The following is a 27,110-nucleotide window of genomic DNA, read 5'->3' as shown; positions in this document are numbered from 1 at the left end:
CTCCAGCAGCCTACAAGACGGGAAGCTATATGTAGTAGTGCCAAAAGCACCACTGATAGATTTTTAAATTTAAATTAAATTGAAAAGCTTACTACAGTAAAACAACCAAAATTATTTTTTATTAACAAATTCGATTTCCAGGCCAGAATTTTCATGCTGCTGTGGGTGGTGGGTTGGGAGTAAAATTCACAATAAATGGGAGCGTGTCGTGATACCGCTGTCATCCAAACTCTTCGCGCCTTTAACTCGGCCACATTTGCTAGCGTGGCACGGGCCCAAACGGCAGAGGCAGGTGACCGAACTTACCTCATTAGTACCTTATTGTCAGACCCTGAACTGTGTTTTTAAGCAGACCTTTTGAATTTCACTGCATGACTACAGGAATCACACAGCTCGGGAATGTATATCAATCTGAGGTGGAAGGTCAGTGGTCATTGACGGAGGTCATTACTGCAGAGCATGGAAAACACAATAAATACTGCCAAATGACACTTGCTTACTTGCCTAAGGGAAAGGCTCTTGCTGAGTGCATTTTGAGCACAGATTTAGGTGTCTACAATTTGCAAGTCTTTTCTGCAACATCGGAAGCCACTCTCACCTCATTGCTACTATCACACCATTGACAGATTGCTCGTCTGATCTCTACTTCACCTGCAATCTATTACATCAGCATGGGTGCCGATTATACTGTCTCACCTTGGTCCTCAGAATCGGACCAGGATGAGCCCCACCACCAGCAGCACCAACAATCTTCTCCTCAATGACCTGATGCTCCACGAGACAGAGGACATCAGCACAGGGCTACACCGCGCCGGAGGCAATGCCACCATTACAGGATATACAGGCAGAGGAGGAGCTTCCTCAACATGATTGAGCAGCAGTGCCAAAGGAGGCTCAGGCTATCGCGTCAGGTCATCGCAGACATTTGCAGCTTACTGGAAGCAGACCTGCAGTCCAGAGGACCTGGTGGACATGCCTTACCAGTGGCTGTCAAAGTCACCAGCACCCTCAACTTCTTCACCTCAGGCTCCTTCCAGATCTGCAGCAGACAGTTGCCGCATCTCGCAGTCGGCCGCCCACAGATGCATCACACAGGTTTACCGATGCCATGTTAGACAAGTCAGCCAATTATATCAACTTTGCCACTGATGAAGCCAGTGTTACTGAGTGAGTGCTGGGCTTTGCTGCTCTGGCTGGCTTCCCACGGGTGCAGGGCGTCATCGACTGCACACATGTGGCCATCAGGGCACCCCATCAACACCCAGGAGTGTTTGTCAACCGCAAGGGCTTCCGCTCCCTCAATGTGCAGCTCGTCTGCAACCATAGTAAGCTCATCATGCATGTGTGCACCAACTTCCCTGGCAGCTGCCATGACTCTTTCGTGCTGCGCCAGTCCACCCTCCCTCAGCCCTTTGCACCTCCAAACAGACTTTCCGGCTGGCTGCTTGGAGACAAGGGCTATCCACTGAAGACGTGGCTCATGATACCCTTGAGGAGGCCGAGGAGAGATATAATGAAAGCCACATGTCCACCAGATGTGTTACAGAGCAAACAATAGGCATGATGAAAATGCGCTTCAGATGCCTTGACAGATCTGGAGGAGCCCTTCAGTATGCACCAGCCAGGGTCTCCTGAATCGTCGTGGTCTGCTGCGCCCTGCACAACATAGCGCAGCAGCGAGGATTAACGCTGCATGAGGAGCAAGGTGCAGAGTGCACAGCCTCTTCAGAGGAGGAGGAGGAGTAGCATTAGCTGGAAGATGAGGAGGAGCATAAGGAACCTGAGGTCCAGATGCCACCAGCACCCGAGCACATTGCTGCCCGGGAGGTCAGGGATGGCCTCATCATGGCCAGATTTACTTAACTTCCTGCATTACACCCATATGGCTGCCACATGCTGTTGCAGGCTCCTCCCTGCCAAATAAGGCATCCCTACAATGACCAAGCCATTCCTTTCAGAGTGACCCCCCCCCATTGCTGGAGGTAACATTATGTATGACCATTCACTCCAACTCACGAAACCACTTCCAAAGTAGCAGAAAAAAATGGGCATGGTGAAAATAAATAGTTTTATACATGACATAACAATAACCGAGCCTTAACACAAACATTTCTTTAAACACCCATGTGCTTACCCCCTGTGCATCTACTTCTCTGTCAGTTTTTGTTTACTCCTGTTTCTCCGAGGTGCTACCCCTGTGGCTTCAGCAGAGGTAGTGGCAGCCTGCTCACTTCCTTGCTGCGACTGCATAGACACTTTTGGCGGATGTCCTCTGGGTTTTGGAGCCTGTGATGGACCCGCCAAAGTCTGCTCCTCCTGCGACTTTGCAGGGGCAGACTCGACTATTGCGATCCAAGGAGGCATCTGGGGCTCTGACTGAGGTGGAAGCAATAGGGGAGAAGTGTGAGCGCTTTGAGAGGAGCCCCCACTTCCATGTTCCGTCTCACCATTATCCCTCTCACGGGCCACCAGCACTTCCCTGCTAGCAAGGAGCTGGAGAGCACCTTGCTGCACAACAGTGGGGCCAGGAGGACCCAAGTCTCCTTTGACATCCCTCCTAGAGAGGAGGTCTATGAGCATCTGCCATCTGTTCTCCATAGATAGCATGTGCTCATGTGAGTGGCGCATTAGCTGCTCCATGCAGGTGGCCATCCTTTCCATGAAAGAGCCTACCATCATCATCGCCTACGGCACAGTGTCAGAGAGTCATAATGGCACAGAAGGAGGCCATTCAGCCCATTGAGTCTGTGCCAGCTCTCTGTAGAGCAATCCAGTCAGTCCCATTCCCCCGCTCTATCCCCGTAGCCCTGCAAGTTTATTTCCCTCAAGTGCCTATCCAGTCTCTCCTTGAAAACATTGAGTGTCTCCGCTTCCACCACTTCCGTCGGCAGCGAATTACGGGTCCTCACCACTCGCTGCGTAAAAAGGTTTTTCCTCATGTCCCCCCTGTATCTCTTGCCCAAAACCTTAAATCTGTGTCCCCTTGTCCTTGTACCATCAACTAGTGGGAACAGCCTTTCTCCGTCTAGCCTATCCAAACCCGTCATAGTCTTGTACACCTCTATCAAATCACCCCTCAACCTCCTTTGCTCTAATGAAAACAAATCCAGCTTCTCCAACCTGTCCTTGTAGCTAAGATCCCCCATCCCCAGAACCATTCTGGTAAATCTCCTCTGCACCCTCTCAAGGGCCTTCACATCCTTCCTAAAGTGTGGTGACCAGAACTGGACGCAATACTCCAGTTGTGGCCTAACCAGCGCTTTATAAAGGTTCAGCATAACTTCTCTACTTTTGTACTCAATACTTCTATTTATGAAGCCCAAGATCCCATATGCTTTTTTAACCTCTTTCTCAATATGTCCTGCCACCTTCAGGGACCTATGCACATTAACTCCCAGGTCCCTCTGTCCCTGCACACTCTGTAAAACTGTGCCGCTAAGTGTATATTGCCTCTCCCTGTTCCTTCTGCCAAAATGCATCACCTCACACTTCTCCATATTAAATGCCATCTGCCATTCTGCTAGCCTTTCTATGTCCAGTTGCAGTCGATTGGTATCATCATCACTGTTTGCCACACCCCCAAGTTTGGTGTCATCGGCAAATTTAGAAATTCTACTCTGTATTCCAATATCCAGGTCATTTATATATATCAAAAAAAGCAGTGGCCCCAGCACTGACCCTTGGGGAACACCACTGTCTACCATCCTCTTGTCTGAAAAACAGCCATTTACCACAACTCGCTGTTTTCTGTCCTTAAGCCAATTCCTTATCCAAGCTGCCACTGACCCACCTATTCCATGAGCCTCAATTTTGTTAACCAGCTTTCTATGTGGTACTTTGTCAAACGCCTTCCGAAAATCCATGTAGACAACATCCATTACATTCCCTTCATTGATCCTCCGTTACTTCATCAAAAACCAGTGTTGCTCATGTTGGAGATGGACTCCTCCATTCTCTGCACATTTGTAGACATCGCGGTCGCTAAATCTGTCAGAGCCTCCTGCACCTCCAGGATCACCCTCTTTCTCGATGGCCCCAATGCTGAGCGTCTGCATGCAGCTGAGCAGAGCTGGGAACGTCCTGCACCCTCCGGCGAGAAGTCTCCACTGCTGTCCCTGTTTCCACCATCTCCTCTTGCTCACTTTTGACTTGTGAGACATCAGGTGACAACACTACTCTATCTCACCTAGGAACCACCGAGGTGTGCGTACCTGCGCTGGTGCTGGGTGCACTTATGTCTGGTGACGGTGCGCCCTCAGAAGCTGGAGACTCCTCTGAGGAGTCGTCTTCCTCCTCTGCCTGGACAGTGGGGGGTGCTCTTGCTGGACCTAAGAGAGTAAAGAGATGATTTAGAAATGTTACATCAAGAATAGCTAACGATACCATTATACAAATGATGAGCATTCAGTGGCTGCTGACATTAGCCCCCATATGAGTGACTGCTGTATGCTGTGTGTCTGTATGAAATGTAATTCTGTCACCAGGTTGCTAAGATGTCCCCCTCTCTCCGTCTCCCACCGCCAGCTGCTCCGCAACTCCTGAGACCTCCAGGGCGACCTCCACTGCTGCTGTCAATGTGGCGAAGGATGGAGGGCCACCTCCGGTTCTCTCCCTCTCCCTCTTATTGTGGGCTCTCTTCTCCTGCAAGGAGGGAAAGAAGAGAAGTTTGAGTGAGAGTGATGGAATGAGTGTAAGGAATGTGTGGGTTACATCTTTAGAGGTTGACTATGAGGGAGTGGGGTGCTAATGCCAAAGTGCCATTGCAAAGTGGGCTCCTTGTGTGGTGTTAGTTGGTATGATTGCATTAGGATGAGGGTGAGTGTGAGGGGTGGTTTGTCAGGTGGGGATGTGAGTATGTAAGTAGAGAGAGAGGGATAGGTAGACGTGCAAGGTATTGTTGGTGTGAGTAATGATGTGCAGGAGTAGGCTTGAGAAGGCAGAGTGATGGGGATGTGATGACAGGCACAGCAGGATGGAGTTGAGTGTGGTTTTGCACTCATCTTTCCAAATCTCATGAGATCATTGAAGCACTTCCAGCACTGCACCCAAGTCCTCCTCACCACATCCCTGCTGTTGACCTCCTCTGCTATCTCCAGCCAGGTTCATTTAGTCTCCTGAGGAGGTCTCTTGTGCCCATCAGCAGGGAAGAGGAAGAGGGTGCATTTACAGCGTGACCAGTTTACATATGCAGCTTCCATTATAAGGGTGGATATAGAAATTTATAATTGAAATATAAAAATAAAGGCAGAATGAATGACTTTAAAACGGGGACTAAATTACATCTGTATGTCCTGGTCCAATTATCCCCTGCTGACTATCCTTGCTTCTCCTGAAGACTTGGTCTTGGCTCCCTATTTGTAGTGCCATGGGAGATTGACTAGTTATACTTTTTTAATGCGAACCCAGTTGAAGACCCATATTCCAAGACATCACCAAGGTCAAAAAGAGTACAAGAGAAGACAAGGAAAATCAGAAAGCAGTTTAAGTTACTTATTAGCATTTGAAAATATCTGGAAAGTAGGACAATTATAACATGGGAATTATTTTATTTAAATGAGGAATTAATTAATGTAATTCCAAACAGAAGACATCTCAAATTCTTCACGAGATCAACAACACAGAAGAATCAAAGAATCGTTACAGCACAGGAGGCCGCCATTCGGCCCATCGAGCCTGTGCTGGCTCTCTGCAAGAGCACTTTAGCTAGTCCCACTCCCTTGCTCTTTCTCCGTATCCTTGCAAATGTTTTTCCTTCAGATACTTATCCAATTCCCTTTTGAAAGCCATGATTGAATCTTCCTCCACCACCCTTTCAGGCAGTGAGTTCCAGATCATAACCATGCACTGCGTAAAAAAGTTTTTCCTCATGTCGCCTTTGGTTCTTTTGCCAATCACCTTAAATCTGTGTCCTCTGGTTCTCGACCCTTCCACCAATGGGAACAGTTTCTCTATCTACTGTCTAGACCCCTCAAGATTTTGAACACCTCCATCAAATCTCCTCTCAATCTTCTCCGCTCTAAGGAGAACAACCCCAACCTCTCCAGTCTATCCACATAACTGAAGTCCGTCATCCCTGGAACCATTCTTGTAAATCTTTTCTACACCCTCTCTAAAGCCTTCACATCCTTCCTAAAGTGTGGTGCCCAGAATTGGTCACAATACTCCAGTTGTGGCCAAACCAGTGTTTTATAAAGGTTCATCATAACTTCCTTGCTTTTGTACTCCATGCCTCTATTTATAAAGCCCAGGATTCCATATGCTTTTTTAACCACTTTCTCAACCTGTCCTGCCACCTTCAACAATAACCCCAGGTGTCTCTGTTCCTGCACTCCCTTTAGGATTGTACCCTTTAGTTTATATTGCCTCTCCTCGTTCTTCCTACAAAAATGTATCACTTCGCACTTTACTGGCCACAAGGCGTTTGAACAACAGACGATCTAAGTTTAATATTAGTAGTATTCAAACACTGCTGAGCAGTATGGAAGTTTAAAAAAAAATTGTGCTCGGGATGTTGGTAGGACTGGCAAGGCCACATCTATTGCTCTTCTCTAGTTTTTGAGGAGGTGGTGATCGACCTTTCCTTCAATCACTACAGTCTTTGTATAATGCTGTTGCCACAATGGTGTAGGAATCAAGGATATGGAACTGCTCATTGGATAAGTGGATTTTTAAAGATGGGTACTCAGTCTTCTAACTTGGTAAACTTAGTCCCTGGCCTAATCAAACTTTTGTTCATGGAATTTTAAAAAAAATCCCCTTCCCTCTCCCCCATTATTTATAAAGGATATTGGGGACTTGGAAAAGGGCTCATAAGATGGCACACCAAGAGTCAGATTTTCTAAGGGAGGGTTTTGTACCTTTCTGGGCCACTTTAACTATTAATCCTGCTTTGCAGGCATATCCTCAGAAGCACAGGGAGGGAGGAAATGTTTAGCAATGATGCTCCAGCTATCATAATGTGAGGCAGGCTTGATGGCCTTGCTGGTCTTTTCCTGTCCATCAATTTTGTATATTCGCATGTTCGTACTTTTAAAACTTAAGGAGGTCGATTCCAGAGGCAGCATTAACAAAGACTGAGTTTTAGGTGACGCACCTTTTTTTTTACATTAGTTCTTTAATTATTTTGCTCTTTTTCCACATCCTCGAGTGCAGCTTATTACCACCAAACTTCTTCTCTCAGGTAGGATATTCTTAGTAAATTAAATAATACCGGGTGCACTTTGAATACAACAATCTATATTTTTTGACAAGTATAGTACTTCCTTTCACACATTCCTCAATTAACCTTTTAAAGCCACCATTTCTCTCGTTGTTCTCAACAATACTTACTGCGCCAGTGAGTACAATGATCGTCAGGCTCCTGCTGCTTTTCAGCACTCGGACAGCCTGTTGAAAACAAAAGATATGAATCATTTCAAAACCAGCGTACCTCTCTTTTTTGTCACAAGGCAAAAGGAGTGACTATAACTCTACCCACCCAGTGGAAATTGGGCAGGCAGTTTAAATCAGTTGGGTGATTTCCATGCCTGCACGGATCCCACCATCTTCTATTATAAAATACCCTTCTGAGCAGGCATCAAGGACAAATGTTTGAAGTCGGTGAGGCCTTTCTTTAAATATGCAGATTGGGGTTCGATGGCATCATTGGGCCCTGACTGCAACTGTAACTATGGCCTAAGGGGTGAAGTCATTGTGGCTTTTCTGTCAGGTCAAGACAACAGAAAGAGGATCCAGGATCAGAAGTGACCATTTGAGATAAGTTTTTTTTACTTTCCCTGTGGGACCAGGAGGAACAGCAATGCTCCTCCGGGCTCAACAAGGAAAGGTAAAAGCTCCCTTGCCCCATACGTCCCCTTCCAAAAGACCCTTCTGAAACCCCCTCCCTGCGACGTACCATGTTGCCGACAAGCCTTCCTTTGATACCAGCCAGCCTGCTACCAGCTGAAATTCTCCTCTCACCCACTGACCAGTTTCTCACCCAGTTTGGTTGGGGGTTGGGCACAAGCTGACTGGCAGCATGTAGATGAGGGGTGGATGCCAGGCCACATGCTGCCAAGGTTGGGATGTGGGTTTGTCGCTCGCCTTGGCCCCCACCCCCACCTGAATTCTGCTCCAGGTTAAAATCGGGGCTAAAATGTTCGGTATGCATTATGTTCTCAAAAAACTAATTTTCAAGGGATGCTCTGAATATTGATATTAATTCTAATTAAACACAATTGATACACACATATAAAAACTCTGTTGTTCTTCACGATTCTTATGAGATGTTTAGTATCACCCACTGGTAAGTAAATCTCACATACTGTGGCTTTCAATTAAATTGAGAGCAACTCAGAACTGCAGATCTGAATTATACTGGTGACTGCTTTGCTCTCAGATAGATATAGATTAGTAGGTCAATCGGTTCATCTTAGCCAATCCATTTAAGAATCCTACACTCCCTATATCATGGCATCCAACTGTTACTTAAATGGTTCAGTAATTAATTCCACACGTTGATCAGTTTTTGTGCGAAGAAAAACTTTCTAATATTAGTCCTAAATTTGTTGTTGACTAATTTGAACCAATATCCCCTTATCCTAATGCCATGGTTTATTTGGAATAGTGTTCCAGATCTACCCTTTCTATACCCTCTACTATCTTATCCAGAACTTCGGGTCCCCACGGGTGAGTACGCGCTGTTACTCATGCGTAGGCCCAACGAAAGTGCTGGTTTCGTGCATGCACTGCGCATGCGCAGGAAACCGGAACTTCCGTTCCCTTAAAGGAAGGGGTTCACAGGTCGAACGCGTACACCGGAGAGGCAGCGCGTACGCCTGGAACTTCCATTTTTTTTGCAGGTTTCAGCGGGAGGGTAAGTCTCCAACAGCTATGCTTTTAAAAAGCAGTCGCAAGGCCTGCTTTTAACAAGGTAAGTGGTGAATTAAGTAAAATTAAAACATTTTTTCCACAGGTTTATTATTTTTAAGTACTTTAAGGAAAGGTAAGTTTATTTTTAGCCCTGCTAGAAACTGTAATTAATTTTTTCAAAAATTTAAATTGTTTAAAATAGTTATTTTATGTAATTTATAGTTATTTTAAAAATGTGATTTAAAAAAAAAATTATTTGAAGTTTTAGTTATGTTTTGGAGCTGAATTGTATTCATAGATTTGACAGGTCTTCCTGTCAAATCTATGAATACAGATTCCCTGCTACCATTGGCTCTCCATGGCCCACCTGATCCCAGGGGACGCTTCGAACTAACTGCGCCCCTGGGATACGCAAGCACTGCGCGCCGGCAGCTGAAGCTGGCCCAGGATCAGAATCCCACGCGGGCCCATGCACAACGGCCGGCGAGCTAAGTAAGTGCAGGTTGGAGGCTTGCACCCGCGGGAAGCCTCCGACCCGAATTTCTGGGCCTATATATCTCTATATAAGATAGTAGTTTTCAAACTTCATGTGCGAGACCTACTGCAAATATTAATACACTACTTTAATGCCCTGAGAATGCCATGACACACACTTGGGGATCCCCTTTCCTAACTTCCAATGGCAGGTTCAGGTATTCAAAGGAAACAGTGCTACACCGCAGAAAATGTGTTTTGTTAGTAAGCATCAACAGAATAATGTGCTCGCAAGTCCACAAATACAGAAAAATACCAAACTATAATGACAGTCATAGAGAAATCTGATGACCTTAGATACACCCTGGGAAATCCTCATGGATGTCAGAGCCAAGGGAACCCAACGAGAATATCTATGCTATAAAGTCACTGTTCAGTTACCTGCTTTTAAAGTTGAAAAGCACAAATATCTTCAATCTTTCTTCAAACCTCAGGTCTCAGATGTGAAGAATCATTTTCATGGGTCTTCCCTGCCCCATCTTCAGGGCTTGAATGTGCTCCCTGTGTTTCAGTCCTTTTAAATAACCCATTATTTTATATATAATAAAATATGTACTCTGTACATAGAGCAATGGCAGAACATTTGTTTTATACAAACCTCTTAGCAGTTGCTACTACAGATGTTCAGTTTGCTCCTAATATGCTGAAATTTGATTTATTCTCTGATGAGAGATTCCAGTAATTTCCCCACAACGGATGTTAAATTGACAGGTCTGCAGTGTCCTCATTTCTTCCTCCTGCCCTTCCTAAATAATGGAGTGACATTTGCAATTTTCCAATCCAAAGTCAAACTTCCCAAATCTAGAGAACTTTGGAAAATGGTGACCAACATGTTTGCAGTTTCATCACAAATTTATTTTAACACCCTGGGGTGGTAACCATCGGGTCCTGGAGATTTGTCCATGTTAAGCCTCATTATTTTCTCCATTACCATTTTCTTAAAAAATATATGAAATCCAATAACTTCCTCCCCTTGACTTATGTTTAGGCTCCCTTGTACTGCTTGTATTGTATTCTCTTCCTCTACTGGGTAATTTTAACCTAACTCGCTGGGTGGGAAACCCATGAGATTGGGTGAAATGCCGGTTTTTATACCCCACCCAATATTGCTGTCCATTGACTTCAATGGAGAGTAAAATTGGGTGGCGTGTTAAACCAGTGTTGCACCCAATCCCATCAATTTCCCATCTGGCGGGTAAGGTTAAAATTGTCCCGTATTCATTTAACCAGTCTGCCATATCATCCTTATTGGGGTTGGGCGTAAAATACAAATAAGTTTCTTTTTGAAAAAAAGCTGATATTGTACCTCTCTATGATCCACATTTGTGAAGTCCACTCCATCTACTTCTATAATTTGATCTCCAACCTGCATTAAAACAGAGAAGCATGACAGACAAGTGTAGCTTGGCAATCTATGTTCAAACATTGTAAGATGTCATTGCTTATTTAATTGAGTGATGTCTCGAACAATGATGCACATTCACTGCATCCATAACAATCATCAGACACATTTTATTGACACAAAAACTCACAAATGACAAATTTATTAATAATTATCAATGGTCTTACACAAAAATGAAACATAACAAGCTATGAACAGGATTACAGATAAAGAAGAACAGGTTACAAGGCTATAACACATTGAGTGATTTAGGAGACACCACAAACTGTAAGAGATATGTTTCAGTATTTCACAGAATGTTACAGCACAGAAAAAGGCCATTTGGCCCATCATCATGTCTATATAAGCCACCTAGTCGAATTCCATTCTCTTGCTCAGCCACCATACACTTTAATATTCCTCTTCACAAGCTCTCTATAGCTTGAAAGAATTTATGGACTCTGCTTCAGCAATGGTTTGCGGCAGAGAAATCCACATTCTAACCAGCCCCTGTGATAGTTAATTAAACCCCACAGAATAAGGGGGTGATTTTAATACTACTCGCTCAGCAGAAATCTGGTGGGTGAGCAGTTAAAAACGCCCTGACTCGTACCTGTCCGAAAGCCACCATGATCGCAACATCTGCAATTTTAACTGTTGGACTGTTTCCTTGTTCCTCTTCACACCCAAATCTCTCAGCTTGCACACACTGCCAGCTATTCAACCATCACACATCAATCAAACAGACTGCACCACATTCACTGACACACTTCCCTCTCTCTTGCAGGACAAAGTTATGCATAACCGCAGGCAGCAGGAGCTAACCGGCGGGGGATAGGCGCAACTGCATGTCCTTACCCCCATGAAGGAGATGGTGCTTGCTATCATTGGAGTGGCCATCGCTGAGGCCAGCGGCGGGGGCTGAAATGATAGAAGATGCCAGGCAGTGGTGGAATAGGAAGAAACACCGTCACTCAATTTCAGACTCACAGCCACCAGCTCAGATACTGACACTGCACGTAATTTAGAGGATAGCTTAGAGGTGGGATCTACACTTAGTGAGACACTGGGCAGGAGTGGCCTGCAGCTAGGACAAGGGGCAAGGGTAGTGCAGGAGCCAGCTCACCGGAGGGTGAGGTTGCACACGAGTTCTGCTGCAGTGACTCAGATGAGCACATCAATGGGGCGGGCTACAGAAGACTCCAGTTTGCAGTTCTTGGTTATCTGAAAGGAGAAAGGTGTAATGTATATACCTTTAAGGGGGGAACTACTTTTTACAGCTCATGTATACTGTAGTACCGGCAGTGACCACACCTGTATATAGCACTGAGTAGTAATCTGTACAGTCAGTTCCACTGTGAGCCACGTTGAGTAAACACCTGTTGTTACCGTTCTCCTGCAGTCTGTGTCTTATTATACACGGACACAACATTGGCAACAAGGCAAGTTCGAACCTACCTGCAACTCTGCATCACCTCCCGGGGATTCGTTCCTGGAGATCAGTGGATTGGAGGTCAAGGCCAGAGACTCGGGCGTTGACCACGGGCAACCGCCCAGTCATCCAGCAGAGACTCGAGAATTGCGGGGGAGGCTGTCGAGAGCCAGGCGTGGCTTTCCAGTCGAGGTGGTCCAGCGAAACGGGCTGGCAACAGGTAGTGCGCAGACCCTTTCCGGACAGCGGCAGGCTAGAGCCAGATCGAGCGGCACAGCAAAGGGCCGAGCAGCGTCGACGGGGGAGAGAGGGAGGGCAGAGCGCACAGGGCGCAGCCGGTGTTCAAGGGCCGAGCAGCGTCAAAGAGAGGGAGAGAGAGACGCGCAGAAACCCGCGAGGTGCCGCCATTGCCACGAGGACCGCCAAGAGCGGCGTTGGCAGCAGCGCAGGAGAAGCGCGCGAAACCTACAGGGCGCCGCCATTGCCACGAGAACCGCCGGGAGCGGCGCTGGCAGCAGCAGGGGAGGAAGGAAAGCGCGGGAGACGCCATTTTAAGCCATTGGGAGACGCCATTTTAAACCACACCCAAAATGCTGAAGAGTGGCAGTATCACTGCATTTGACAATGAAGTCGAAGATTGGACTACATATGTCGAACGAATAGTGTTAGATCCGTGGTTCAGTGGATAAATAATTACACGGATGCTGTACATAAACAAATAACAGGTCTTTACTTGAGGAGGGTAATCTCTAGACTGGGGTACAGAGGCATGCGCACAGCTTATATACCGGTGTGCTCACTGCCGGTACTACAGTATACAGGAGCTGTAAAAAGTAGTTCTGACTTAAAGCACATACACTACAATTCCTCCCTTTTTAGATTAATAATATCCCCTTAATATTCAAATAACAATTACATTTTTACATGTACATTCAATAACAAAAGTCCATTTATAGATTCAGTCTTTGGGGCGGCTTCCTGACCCTTTCGGGATAGCGCCTTTCCGGAGGTTCTTGTTCTTGGTGCAGAGGCGATTCTGACCCCCTTTCATCGGGTAGTTCATCGGGTACCACTGCTACTGGGTCTGAAGTAGATACTACCGGTGTGTCGGGTTCATCCCCAGGTACTCGAGACATGGGGTTGACGCATTCCTGTGATGCTAAGATCTGATTGACGAGGCGTCTCACAATGTTCTCCCCGACATCCACTGTGTACATTAATGGCCCCTGCCTTGTACATATCGTTCCGGGTTGCCACTTCTCAGTTCGATAGTCCCGGGCCAAGACTGGTTGCCCTACATTGAAGCTCCTTGTCGGCTTCTCGTTGATGTGCTGGAATTGTTTGTCCTCAACATTTCTTCGCACATTTGGTCTGAGTAAGTCCAGACGAGGTCTCAACCTTCGGTTAAAGAACATCATGGCCAGGGTCTGGTTGGTAACTGCATGTGTCGCGTTTCGGTAGGCTAATAAGAAATTGTCCACCTTATGCTGTAGTGGAATTTCCTCGTCGCACATGGCCTTTATCGCCTTCTTAAAGGTTTGTACGAACCTCTCAGCCAATCCATTGGTGGCTGGATGATACGGGGCGGATGTGTAATGCCTTACCCCATTCCTTTTCAAGAATTTTTGGAACTCGTCGGACACAAACTGTGGTCCATTATCAGAGCAGATCTGCTCTGGCAACCCGTTTCTGGCAAATATGGTCCGTAGGACTGCAATCGTTTTCTTTGTAGTGATTGAAGACATCTTTATCACCTCAGGCCACTTTGAATGAGCATCCACTGCTATTAAGAACATTGAGTCCATGAATGGACCAGCGAAATCAATGTGCACCCGTTGCCATGGAGAGGAGGGCCACTCCCATGGGTGTAGAGGGGCATGTGGTGGTGCATTTTGGACCTTCTGGCATCCTAAGCAGCTCTTAGTTAGGTCTTCGATTTGTTGATCGATTCCCGGCCACCACACATAAGCCCTAGCTAGGCTTTTCATTTTTACTCCCCCCAGATGACCTTCATGTAGCTCATTTAGCACTCTCTCCCTTAACTTGGGTGGAATCACCACTCTGGATCCACACATCACTGTCCCCTGGCATACTGACAGCTGTTCTCTTCTGGATGAGAATGCTGGCAACAGTGAGTCGCCATGTGTTGGCCATCCCCTGACCGTCAATTCATACACCCGTGACAGCGTCGGATCATTGCGGGTCTCCTTCTCTATATCCGCGTTTGTTACTGGCAATCGTTCAATTATCGACGAATAAAATATCTCGATAGGGTCCACTGCTGGTGCTTCCTCCACTGTAGGCAGTGGCAGGCGCGATAGCCCATCAGCGTTCCCATGCTGTCTCGTGCCTTTATATTCTATTTCATATTGATTCGCCCCTAGAAACAGGGACCATCTTTGTAACCGCTGTGCAGTCATTACTGGCACGCCCTTCTTAGGATTAAAGATGGAGACAATGGTTGGTGGTCAGTCAGCAAGGTGAACTTCTGTCCATGCAGATAGTGGTTGAATTTTTTTACTCCCCATACCAGGCTGAGGGCCTCCCTGTCAATCTGGGCGTAGTTGCGCTCGGCTGAGGTTAGTGGCCGAGACGCAAAGGCTACTGGCCTCACCAACCCGTCTGGGAATTTGTGCGACAGCACCGCTCCAATGCCGTAGGGTGATGCATCACATGCCAAACGAATTAGTGGTGCTGGGATGAAATGGGCCAACACCTCTTTTGATGTGATCAATTCTTTACACTTCTGGAAAGCTCGTCTACGTTCGTCATCCCACTTCCATGGTACCCCTGTTTGCAGTAGGGTGTAATACCGTAGACAAATTTGGTAAGAACTTGTGGTAATAGTTTACCAGCCTGAGGAACGACCTCAGTTGTGACACATTTTCCGGTGCTGGAGCCTTGACTACTGCCTCTATCTTGTCAGGGGACTTATGTAACCCTTCTTCATCGATGACGTGGCCGCAATACGAGATCTGTTTCTGGAAAAACTCGCACTTGTGGCGATTAGCTCGTAGCCCATATTCCTTTAATCTGGCGAGCACCTTCTCCAAGTAAGCGAGGTGATCACCGTCATTTTCGCCCGTGACCAAGATGTCGTCCAAATAACACTGGGTCCCTGGAATCCCTTGCAGGACCTGATCCATCGCCCTTTGCCAGATAGGCGGAGCCGAGGCTACTCCAAACACCAGCCGGTTGTATTGATAGAGACTTTTATGGGTGTTGATCGTAAGGTAATGTTTCGAAGCTTCTTCTACCTCCATTTGCAAGTACGCCTGGGCTAGATCAATTTTGGTGAAGCGTTTACCACCAGATAGCAAGGCGAAAATATCCTCAATTCGTGGAAGCGGATATTGCACCGTGTGAAGGACTGGGTTCACTGTCACCTTAAAATCCCCACAGATGCGGACCTTCTTTGGTTCCCCAGGCGTATTACTCAACGACCTCTTCATTACAAGAACGATGGGTGTAGCCCACTCGCTCCAGTCCACTTTGGACAGTACTCCTGAACGTTCCAACCCTTCCAGCTCTGCTTCAACCACTGGTCTGATCGCATAAGGCACTGGTCTGGCCTTCAGAAACTTTGGGCTTGCATTATCCTCTATTTTAATTGTTGCTGTTATTCCTTTTAGTGTTCCTAGTCCCTCCTGGAACACTTCTTTTGCATCAGTTAGCATTTTTGACAGTCGTCCAGGTGTGACGTCGTCATCCTTTTTGGCCTCCACCTTCAGTGCCTGTATGGAATGCCAATCTAAATGTATCTTCCTGATCCATTCACATCCTAGCAGTGGTGGTCCTCCATTTGGCAATACATATATATCCATTTTAGGTATTTCCTGACCTTTATATGTCACTTTCAACCTTATTTTTCCTTTGGGGTAGACTTTTTGCACCGTGTACGTCTTCAAGACAATCTCTGTAGCTTTCAAGGGTATGTGTGAAAATAGCCACTTGTAGTCACAGAAATCACAGAAATCACAGAAACCCCAGTGCAGATAGAGGCCATTTCGGCCCATCGAGCCTGCACCGACACATATCCCACCCGATCCCCGTTACCCCTACACCAACACATATCCCACCCTATCCCCGTAACCCCACGTATTTAATCCCCCTAACACTAAGGGTCAATTTATTATAGCCAATCAACCTAACCCGCACATCTTTGGACTGTGGGAGGAAACCGGAGCACCCGGAGAAAACCCACGCAAACACGGGGAGAATGTGCAAACTCCACACAGACAGTCACCCGAGGCCGGATTTGAACCCGGGTCCCTGGCGCTGTGAGGCAACAGTGCTAACCACTATGCCACCGTGCTGCATCTCTTTGATTGATGACTGTTAGAGCTGACCCTGTGTCCGATTCCATTTCCACTTGGACTCCGTCTATCTTGAGTGTAACCCAGATAGTCTGGTGATCCTCCATTTCGGTTACATTATGTAGTTTCAGACAACCCAGCTTCTTCCTTCCGGAGTCTGTGTCACTTTTATGTTCGTCTGAACCACTGTCCATCACCTGGTGTACCTTTTTGTACTTCTCCTGTGGAGGTTTCTTACTGTTGGTTTTCTTCCCAGACCTGCAGACTCTTGCTATGTGTCCTGCTTTCCCACACTGTCTGCACATTTGGTCCTTGAACCAACAATCTATCTGGTCATGTGTTGTTCTGCCGCAGCGATAGCACTTCCCTGTTCCATAGGTCATTTCGTTGGTGCCATATTCTTGCGGTCTCCGTTGTATCTCTGCAGCGCCCCTTGCGGCTGCTTCATGTGATACTGCCATACTGAAAGCTTTGTCCAGCGTAAGGTCCTTTTCTGATAGAAGCCGTTTCTGGGTTCCTTCACTTTGTAGCCCACACACAAACTTGTCCCTTAATGTGTCTGCTAGTCCCGCTCCAAACTGGCAGTATTTCGATAGCTTGCGCAGTTCCGTTAGGTACTCAGCATTGCTTTCGTCTTTGTGTTGGTTCCTTTTATGGAACTTAAATCGTTCTGCTATCAGCAGTGGTGTGGGGTTTAAGTGGTCCTGTAGGATTTCTACTATGCTTTCAAAATTCTTGTTTACCGGCTTCTCTGGGGTTATTAGATTTCGTAATAAACCATACGTCTTTGCACCCATTAAATTTAACAATACCGACGCTTTCTTGTCATATGAAGCAGCAGCACGGGGCGCTGCAGAGATACAACAGAGACCGCAAGAATATGGCACAAACGAAATGTCATATGCAACAGAGAAGTGCTATCGCTGCGGCAGAACAACACACGACCAGAATGATTGCTGGTTCAAAGACAAAGGCCTCGAAATTCAGTGCCCTTAGCACCGATTTTGCGGCGCTAGAGGGCCTAGCGCTGCAATTGGCGCCGGTTCCTAAATTGCCTGGGGCCCTTCCACGGCGGTAGACTGGTAGCGCTGCGCCGGCACCGATGACGTCATCGGTGTGCGCAGCGTCCCGGTTGCCGTGGTAACCCGGCCCCAAGCCGAAATTCAGTTGCGGCCGCCTCGCCAGTGGCAGCCGCAACTAAGACTCCGGCAAACGAGTGTTGCCGGAGTCTGCGCCGGCGCATTAAGGAGGCGCGGCGGCCGGCCGCTTTCCCGCCGGCCGCCTGCCCGCAGCTCCCTTCCCGGACTTCTCCCCCCACCCCCCCGGAACAGATTCAAGCCCGGCACTTGTCCGAGGTGCCGGGCTCATTTTTGCAGAGATTTGCGCGGGCCGCGGCCGGGTGCAGGCAGCTCCTCCTTAACGGAAGGAGGAGGCCTGCACTTCCCGAGCCTGCCGCACCGCAGCGGGCGCCGCAGCGCCGGAATAGCGCCGCAATGCGGCGCGTTGCGCCAGTTTTCAGGTGCTAAAACCCTTCAGTAGCGCCGGCAGCCGTTTGGGCGCGGCGCTACTGAATTTTTGGCGCACGCAAAGGGACTTAGCGCCGGCGCTAACTTCCGGCGCTAAAGCCCTGGCGCAGCGCAAACTCAATTTCTAGGCCAAAGTGTGCAGACAGTGTGGAAAAGTAGGACACATAGCACGAGTCTGCAGGTCGGGAAAGAAAACCAGCAATAAGAAACCTACCAAAGGAAAGTACAAGAAGGTACATAAGATGACGGAGAATAGTTCAGACGAACAAAAGAGTGATAACGACTTCAAAAGCAGGGAACTGAGTTGTCTGAAACTACATAATGTGATCACAACGGAGGATCACCGAACCATTTGGGTCACTCTCAAGATAGCAGGAGTCCAGGTAAAGATGGAATTGGACACAGGATCAGCCCTAACAGCCATAAACCGACGGGACTACGCACGGCTATTCTCACACATACCCTTGAGAGACACACAAATTATTTTGAAGACGTACACGGGGCAAAAAGTCTACCCCAAAGGAAAAATAAGGGTGACCGTTATATATAACGGTAAGGAAACACCAAAACTAGACCTGTATGTATTGCAAGATGGAGGACCACCATTACTGGGACGTGAATGGATCCGGAAAATACAACTGGATTGGCATTCCATACAGGCACTGACTGTGGCTGACAAAAAGGATGACGACGTCACACCTGGGCGACTGTCAAAGATCCTAACTGACGCGAAAGAAGTGTTCCAGCAAGGACTCGGAACACTAAAAGATATGACAGCGACGATTAAAATTGAAGAAAACGCAAGCCCAAAATTTTTTAAGGCCAGACCGGTACCTTATGCGATCCGCCCAGCCGTCAAAGCAGAGCTGGAGAGTCTGGAACGTTCAGGTGTACTGTCCAAGGTAGACTGGAGCGAGTGGGCTACACCCATCGTCCCTGTGATGAAAAAGTCATTGAGCAGCACGCCTGGGGAACCAAGGAAGGTTCGCATCTGTGGGGACTTTAAGGTAACAGTGAACCCGGTCCTTCACACCGTACAATATCCACTTCCGCGGATTGAAGATATTTTCGCCTCGCTATCTGGAGGGAAACGCTTCACTAAGATTGATCTGGCCCAGGTGTATCTGCAAATGGAGGTAGAAGAAGCATCAAAAAAATACCTCACAATCAACACCCATAAAGGTCTCTACCAATACAACCGGCTGGTATTCGGGGTAGCATCAGCTCCGGCTATTTGGCAGAGGGCAATGGAACAAGTCCTGCAAGGGATCCCAGGGACCCAGTGTTATTTGGACGACATCCTGGTCACGGGCGAAAATGACAGTGATCACCTTGCCAACCTGGAGCAGATGCTCACTAGATTGCAGGAATATGGGCTCTGAGCTAACCGCCCCAAATGCGAGTTTTTTAGAAAACAGATCTCGTATTGTGGCCACATTATCGATAAAGAGGGGTTACATAAGTCCCCAGAGAAGATTGAGGCAGTAGTCAAGGCTCCAGCACCGGAAAATGTGTCACAACTGAGGTCGTTCCTCGGGCTGGTAAACTACTACCATAAGTTCTTGCCAAATTTGTCTACAATACTACACCCACTGAACACCCTACTGCAAACTGGGGTGCCATGGAAGTGGAGTGACGAATGTAGACGAGCTTTCCAGAAGAGCAAAACACTAATCACATCGAAAGAGGTATTGGCCCATTACAACCCAGCATTACCAATTCGGTTGGCATGTGATGCGTCACCCTACGGCATTGCAGCGGTGCTGTCGCACATATTCTCGGACGGCTCAGAGAGGCCAATAGCCTTTGCGTCACGATCACTAACCTCAGCCGAGCGCAACTACGCCCAGATTGACAGGGAGGCCCTCAGCCTAGTGTGGGGAGTGAAAAAGTTCAATCACTATCTGCACGGGCAGAAATTCACCTTGCTGACTCTTGTCTCCATTTTTAATCCGAAGGGGGGCGTTCCGGTGATGACTGTGCAACGACTACAAAGATGGTCACTTTTACTAGGGGCGCACCACTATGAGATTGAATATAAGGGCACGAAACAGCATGGAAATGCTGATGGGCTATCACGCCTGCCACTGCCTACTGCGGAGGAAACGCCAGCAGTGGATCCTGTCGAAATATTCCATTCGACTATAGTTGAATACCTACCGGTAACTAACGCTTGCATCAAAAAGGAAACCCGAAATGACCTGACACTGTCTCGGGTATATGATTTGACGGTGAAGGGATGGCCAGTACATGGCGACTCAGTGTTGCCAGCATTCTCGACAAGGAGAGAACAGCTGTCAGTGTGCCGGGGGACCTTGATGTGTGGATCCCGAGTGGTAATTCCACCCAAGTTAAGGGATAGAGTGCTCAATGAGCTCCATGAGGGTCATCTGGGAGGGGTAAAAATGAAAAGCCTAGCCAGGACTTGTGTGGTGGCCGGGAATCGATAAAGAAATCGAGGACTTGACCAAGAGCTGCTCAGGATGCCAGAAAGTCCAAAATGCACCACCACAGGCCCCTCTACACCCATGGGAGTGGCCCTCATCTCCATGGCAACGGGTGCATATTGATTTTGCTGGTCCATTCATGGACTCAATGTTTTTAATAGCCGTGGATGCGCACTCGAAATAGCCTGAGGTCATCAAAATGTCCTCCACCACCACGGAGAAAACTATTGCAGTCCTACGGACCATTTTTGCCAGGAATGGCTTGCCAGAACAGATTTGCTCCGACAACGGACCACAGTTTGTGTCCGAAGAGTTCCGGAGGTTCTTGAAAAAGAATGGGGTAAGGCATTACACATCCGCCCCGTATCATCCAGCCAGAAATGGATTGGCTGAGAGGTTCGTACAAACCTTTAAGAAGGCAATAAAGGCTATGTACAATGACAACAGACCGAAGGTTAAGATCTCGCCTGGATTTGCTCAGACCAAACGCACGAAGAGATGTTGAGAGTAAGCAATTCCAGCACATCCATGAGAAGCCAACAAGGAGCTTCAATGTAGGGCAACCAGTCTTGGCCCGCAACTACCGAACAGAGAAATGGCAGCCAGGAACGATATGCACACGGCAGGGCCCACTAATGTACACAGTGGACGTTGGGGAGAGTATCGTGAGACGCCATGCTGACCAGATCCTAGAGTCACAGGAACAAGTCAACCCCATGCCTCGCCCATATGTACCTGGTGATGAACCCGACGTACAGGTCGCATCTACCCCAGAAACAGTAGCATCGGAAGCTGATGAACCAACCGACAACAGGGGGCCAGAATCGCCTCCGCACCAAGAGCAAGACACTCGGGAAAGGCGCTATCCAGAAAGGATCAGGAAGCCTCCCCAAAGACAGAATATATAAATAGACTATTTTCAGCTAATATTGCATGTTAAAAGTGTTAATTGTAATTAGTTTGATATTTAATTGTTAAATGAGTGTTATGGTACTGTTAATCTAAAAGGGGAGGAATTGTAATGTATATACCTTTAAGGGGGGGAACTACTTTTTACAGCTCATGTATACTGTAGTACCGGCAGTGACCACACCTGTATATAGCACTGAGTAGTAATCTGTACAGTCAGTTCCACTGTGAGCCACGTTGAGTAAACACCTGTTGTTACCGTTCTCCTGCAGTCTGTGTCTTATTATACACGGACACAACAAAAGGCTCAAGGGTAGAGTTGTGGTACGGGCAGAGGGGAAAGTAAGCGGTGCATGCTTACACCATCTGTAGCTTGTATTTCAGAAGAGATTGTGGGATGAGGGGGAAATGGGATGTGAGAAGGAAGGCTAGGTATGGGGATACTGTCATCTTCTATCATTTCAGCCCCGCTGCTGGCCTCAGCGATGGCCACTCCAATGGGTATGCACAATGAAATGCTTGGTGCATTGGCAGGCCTGCCAGAAAGCCTGCATGCAATGTCAAGGAGCATGGAGGACTGCAGCACCAACTTGGCACATGGCTTTGTGCAGTGCTTGGAGCCCATCCTTTCCAGCATGGAAGTGGTGGCTGTGGTGTATGTAACCTGTTCCACCTTAAGAGAACTATCTTAAGAGATGTACTACTTTCTCTTGGCTGCTGTATACTGTAATACCGGTGGTGACCACACTGGTATATAAACGTTGTGTAGTGATTTGCTGGGCAGTTCAGCCCTGACCTCCGAATAGTAAAGACCTGTTAAAGTTATTCTTGTTGTCTGTGTCCAGTGATTTATAATAAACATAACTGGGACACACAGACTCAACAGTGGCGACGAGTCCGATCTTACCCTGCGGCAGTTTTACATCCAAGGCAGCTTCGTCCTCAGAACGGGCGTCGAGAAGAGGCATCCGCCCTCATCATCCTGCTGAGCACCACATCGCACGGGAGGCATCGAGAACCCGGGTTAAAAAGAAAAAATTCTGACCACGAAGCCCTCCATCAGCGACAGGCAGTGATCATCCCTTCTACCACGGTGGTGGGTAAGCCAATCAGCGACACGAGCAGAAAGTCGGCCGCGTTGGCTGTGGAGTAGGGGAGGGAAAACGGAGGAAAAAGGGCGGAGAACTCGACCGCGGCCGGTGAAAAGGGCCGGGCTGCAATCGGGGCCGAGAGGCGCAGCGACTGGGGCAGCGTTAAGGCCACGAGAACCGCGGAGAACTCAACCGCAGCCGGTGTAAAGGACCGGCCTGCAAGTGGGGCTGAGAGGCGCAACAGCAGGGGAAGCGTGAATGCCCACGGGATCCGCGGGGGAGCAAAAAGCAGCGTCGGGGAATTGAGAACCGCTGGGGAGGCGAGAACGGCAGCAGCACGGCAATCGCCATTGCAGCCAGCGGGGGAAGAAGGCAAACGCGGGAAGCCGCCATTGTAGTCGGCGGGGGAAGAAGACGAGCGCGGGAAAAACCGCCAAGCGCGGGAAGCCGCCATTTTAGTAGGCGGGGGAAGAAGACAAGCGCGGGAATCCGCCATTTTGGGAAAAAGAAAATTTAAAGAAACTTGCAAGGATGCCTAAACATGGTAACATCAATGCTTTTGATAGCGATGTCGAAGATTGGGCCACGTATGTAGAACGCATGGAAGTTTATTGTAAAGCAAATGAGGTACCAGATGATAAGAAAGCACTAACCTTATTAAACTCAATGGGTGCGAGGACGTACGGGCTATTGAAGCACCTTGTATCACCAGATAAACCGACGGATCAGACTTTCGCGAATATTGTTACTGTCCTGAAAAATCATTTAAACCCCACGCCGCTGCTGACAGCGGAACGATTTAAATTTTTACAGAAGAACACAGCTGAAAGAAGAAAGCAACGCTGAATTCTTAATTGAACTGCATAAGCTATCAAAGTACTGTCAGTTTGGAACAGGACTAGCAGATGCGCTGAGAGATAAATTTGTGTGTGGATTGTTAAAAGAAGGAACACAAAAGCAACTGCCAGAAGAGAATGATCTTACGCTTGATAAAGCTGTCACTATTGCAGCATCGCACGAAGCCGCAGCGAGAGGCACTGCGGAAATGCAGCTAAGGTCATCGGAACTCAGCACCAATCAAATGGCCTTGGGTGCAGTAAAGTGTTATCGTTGTGGAAAGACAACGCACGATCAGAACCAGTGCTGGTTCAAAAATCAGGAATGCAGAAAATGTGGCAGGCTTGGTCACATAGCTAAAGTATGCCGGTCAGGAAAGAAGACCAGCAACAAAAAGTCACCGCAGGAAAAGTGCAGAAAGGTACACAAAGTGACAGAGAACAGTTCGGATGAACAGAAGTCAGATTCAGACTCCAGCAGTAAGGAACTGGGTTGTCTAAGAGTACACAATGTGGGGTATGAAGCAGACCTCCAAACTATTTGGGTCACACTTCAGATAGCAGGAGTCCAAGTGAAGATGGAATTGGACACTGGATCGGCATTGACGGTCATGAATAAGCAAGATTACAAAAGGTTATTCCCACATATTCCCCTACAGGATACGGAGATTGTATTGAAAACATACACGGGGCAAAGAGTATAATACCCCATCGGAAAGATAAAGGTAAAGGTGGTCCACAAGGGCAAAGAAAGCCGAGGAATGGACTTATATGTGCTACCTGAGGGAGGTCCACCACTACTGGGACGGGAGTGGATCAGGAGAATAAATATGGACTGGCATTCCTTAAAAGCACTAACGGTAGATTCCGGTAAAAAAGATGTCAAACCTAAACGATTGTCCAGAATATTGGACGATGCTAAAGAGGTGTTCCAACAGGGACTGGGAACACCGAGAGCAATTACGGCAACCATCAAGGTTGAAGAACATGCAAACCCAAAATTCTTCAAAGCCAGACCGGTACCTTATGCGATACGACCTGCTGTGGAAGCTGAGCTGGAAGGGCTAGAACGTTCAGGAGTACTGTCGAAGGTGGACTGGAGTGAGTGGGCCATGCCCATTGTTCCCGTCATGAAGCGTTCATCGAGCAACAAGCCGGGGGAACCGGGGAAGGTTCGCATCTGTGGAGATTTCAAGATCACTGTTAATCCGGTGCTTCATACGGTGCAATATCCACTTCCGCGGATTGAGGATATCTTCGCTTCGTTGTCTGGCGGGAAACACTTCACCAAGATAGACCTGGCGCAGGCGTACTTACAGATGGAAGTTGAGGAAGAGTCACGCCAGTATCTCACGATCAACACGCATAGAGGCTTGTATCGGTATAATAGACTGGTTTTTGGAGTGGCATCGGCTCCAGCAATTTGGCAGAGGGCCATGGAGCAGGTATTACAGGGAATTCCAGGCACACAATGTTACCTGGACGATATTCTGATTACAGGAGATGATGATGAGGAACATCTTGCAAATTTGGAACTGGTGCTCACCAGATTGAAAGAATATGGACTTCGAGTTAATCGCCAGAAATGTGAGTTCTTTCAGAAGCGGATCTCGTACTGTGGTCATGTCATTGACCAGGAGGGGCTTCATAAGTCTCCTGACAAGATCGAAGCTGTTGTGAAGGCTCCTGCTCCGGATAATGTATCCCAGTTGAGGTCGTTCCTAGGGTTGATTAACTATTACCATAAGTTTCTGCCAAATTTATCCACGGTGCTGCACCCGCTGAACGCTCTTTTGCAGAAGGGAGTACCATGGAAGTGGAGCGAGGACTGTAAGAGGGCCTTTCGCAAAAGCAAGGCATTGATCACCTCAGAGGAAGTGTTGGCTCACTTCAACCCAACGCTGCCTATTCGTTTGGCTTGTGATGCTTCTCCATATGGTATTGGGGCAGTACTCTCACACAAGTTGCCAAATGGCTTGGAGAGGCCAGTCGCGTTCGCATCCAGATCATTGACCTCCGCTGAGCGCAACTATGCTCAGATAGATGGGGAGGCTCTCAGCCTTGTGTGGGGAGTAAAGAAGTTTAATCATTACCTGCAGGGCCAAAAGTTTACGCTACTGACAGACCACCAGCCGTTGGTATCCATTTTTAACCCTAAGAAGGGTGTTTCGGTGATGACAGCACAGAGGCTCCAGAGATGGTCCCTTTTCCTAGGGGCACATCAATATCAGATTGAATTCAAAGGTACAAAGTAGCATGGTAATGCTGATGGGCTGTCGCGCCTGCCACTACCTACAGCGGAGGAGGCACCGACGGTTGACCCTGTTGAGTTATTTCACTCGACCATCATCGAATGTTTACCAGTCACCAATGCAAGTATTGAAAGAGAAACCAGGAACGACCCGACACTGTCCCAGGTCTACGAATTGACAGTGAAGGGATGGCCAGCACATGGTGATCCACTGTTACCGGCATTCTCAGCAAGACGAGAACAGCTGTCCGTCTGTCAAGGAACATTGATGTATGGAACAAGGGTGATTATTCCTCCTAAGTTAAGAGAGAGAGTTCTAAAGGAACTGCATGAAGGTCATCTGGGGGGAGTCAAGATGAAAAGCCTTGCTAGGGCTTATGTGTGGTGGCCGGGTATCGACCAACAGATAGAGGATCTGACGAAAAGCTGCTCAGGGTGCCAAAAAGTTCAAAATGCACCTCCGATTGCACCGCTGCATCCATGGGAATGGCCTTCAACCCCATGGCAACGTGTACATATTGACTTTGTTGGTCCATTCATGGACTCCATGTTTTTATTTGCGGTGGACGCACATTCTAAATGGCCAGAAGTGATTAAGATGACTACCACTACCTCGGAAAAGACGATCGCGGTGCTAAGAACGATATTTGCAAGAAATGGATTGCCAGAACAAATATGTTCAGACAACGGACTGCAGTTCGTGTCAGAAGAATTCCAGAAATTCATGAAGAAGAATGGGGTGAAACATTATACCTCTGCCCCATATCATCCGGCTACAAACGGGTTGGCCAAGAGATTTGTACAAACGTTCAAAAAAGCAATAAAGGCTATGAGCGAAGATCAGATTCCACAACACAAGGTGGACAAATTCCTACTGGCATATCGAAACGCCACTCATGCAGTGACAAACCAAAGTCCTGCCATGATGTTCTATAACAGGAGGTTGCGGTCCAGGTTGGACTTGTTAAAACCAAATGTGCGGAGGGAAGTCGAAAACAAACAGTTCCAGCATATAAATAACAAGACCACTCGGAGTTTCGAAATAGGACAACCAGTGTTAGCCCGGGACTATAAAAATGAGAAATGGCAATCTGGAACAATTCGGGCCAGACAAGGACCCCTGATATACACGGTAGATATTGGTGAAAATGTAATACGACGTCATGCTGACCAACTGGTAGAATCGAGAACAAGGGTCGAACCCAGGGTTACGGCAGAGACAACCGTGGAAGAAGTTAGTGAACCTGAAGCATCTACCTCAGAAGTGAATGTACCTGATGATGATGTCCAATCCATAAGAGATCAACTAGATGAGTCACCCCAGCAACGAGAATCAGAGACCCCTGAAAGGCGTTATCCAACTCGGATCAGGAGGCCTCCTCAGAGACTGAATTTTTGAACTGTTTTGCATGAAGTTGTATATATGTTATTATGTTATGTTAAATGGGGATATACACTGTTAAGCTAAAAAGGGAGGATTGTGGTGTATGTAACCTGTTCCACCTTAAGAGAACTACCTTAAGAGATGTACTACTTT

The 27,110-nt window shown here is 47.6% G+C and overlaps 1 protein-coding gene across 1 annotated transcript in view; it reads right to left on the bottom strand.

Moving 5' to 3' along the window:
- ush1c (Usher syndrome 1C) overlaps positions 1 to 27,110 on the bottom strand; it is a 343,726-nt gene that overhangs the window by 198,178 nt on the left and 118,438 nt on the right. Inside the window, exons 10-11 of the mRNA XM_086007821.1 lie at positions 10,691 to 10,750; positions 7,330 to 7,386 (exon numbers count right to left, since the gene is read on the bottom strand). Coding sequence (XP_085863947.1) covers positions 7,330 to 7,386; positions 10,691 to 10,750 — 117 coding nt within the window. The remainder of the gene's footprint in view (positions 1 to 7,329; positions 7,387 to 10,690; positions 10,751 to 27,110) is intronic.

Source organism: Somniosus microcephalus, chromosome 15 (assembly GCF_052327205.1).
Source record: "Somniosus microcephalus isolate GS21.2 chromosome 15, FLI_Smic_1.0, whole genome shotgun sequence".
NCBI classification, from domain to species: Eukaryota; Metazoa; Chordata; class Chondrichthyes; order Squaliformes; family Somniosidae; genus Somniosus; species Somniosus microcephalus.
Note: the sequence above shows the minus strand (reverse complement) of the source record. Positions and strands in the feature narration are given on the sequence as shown.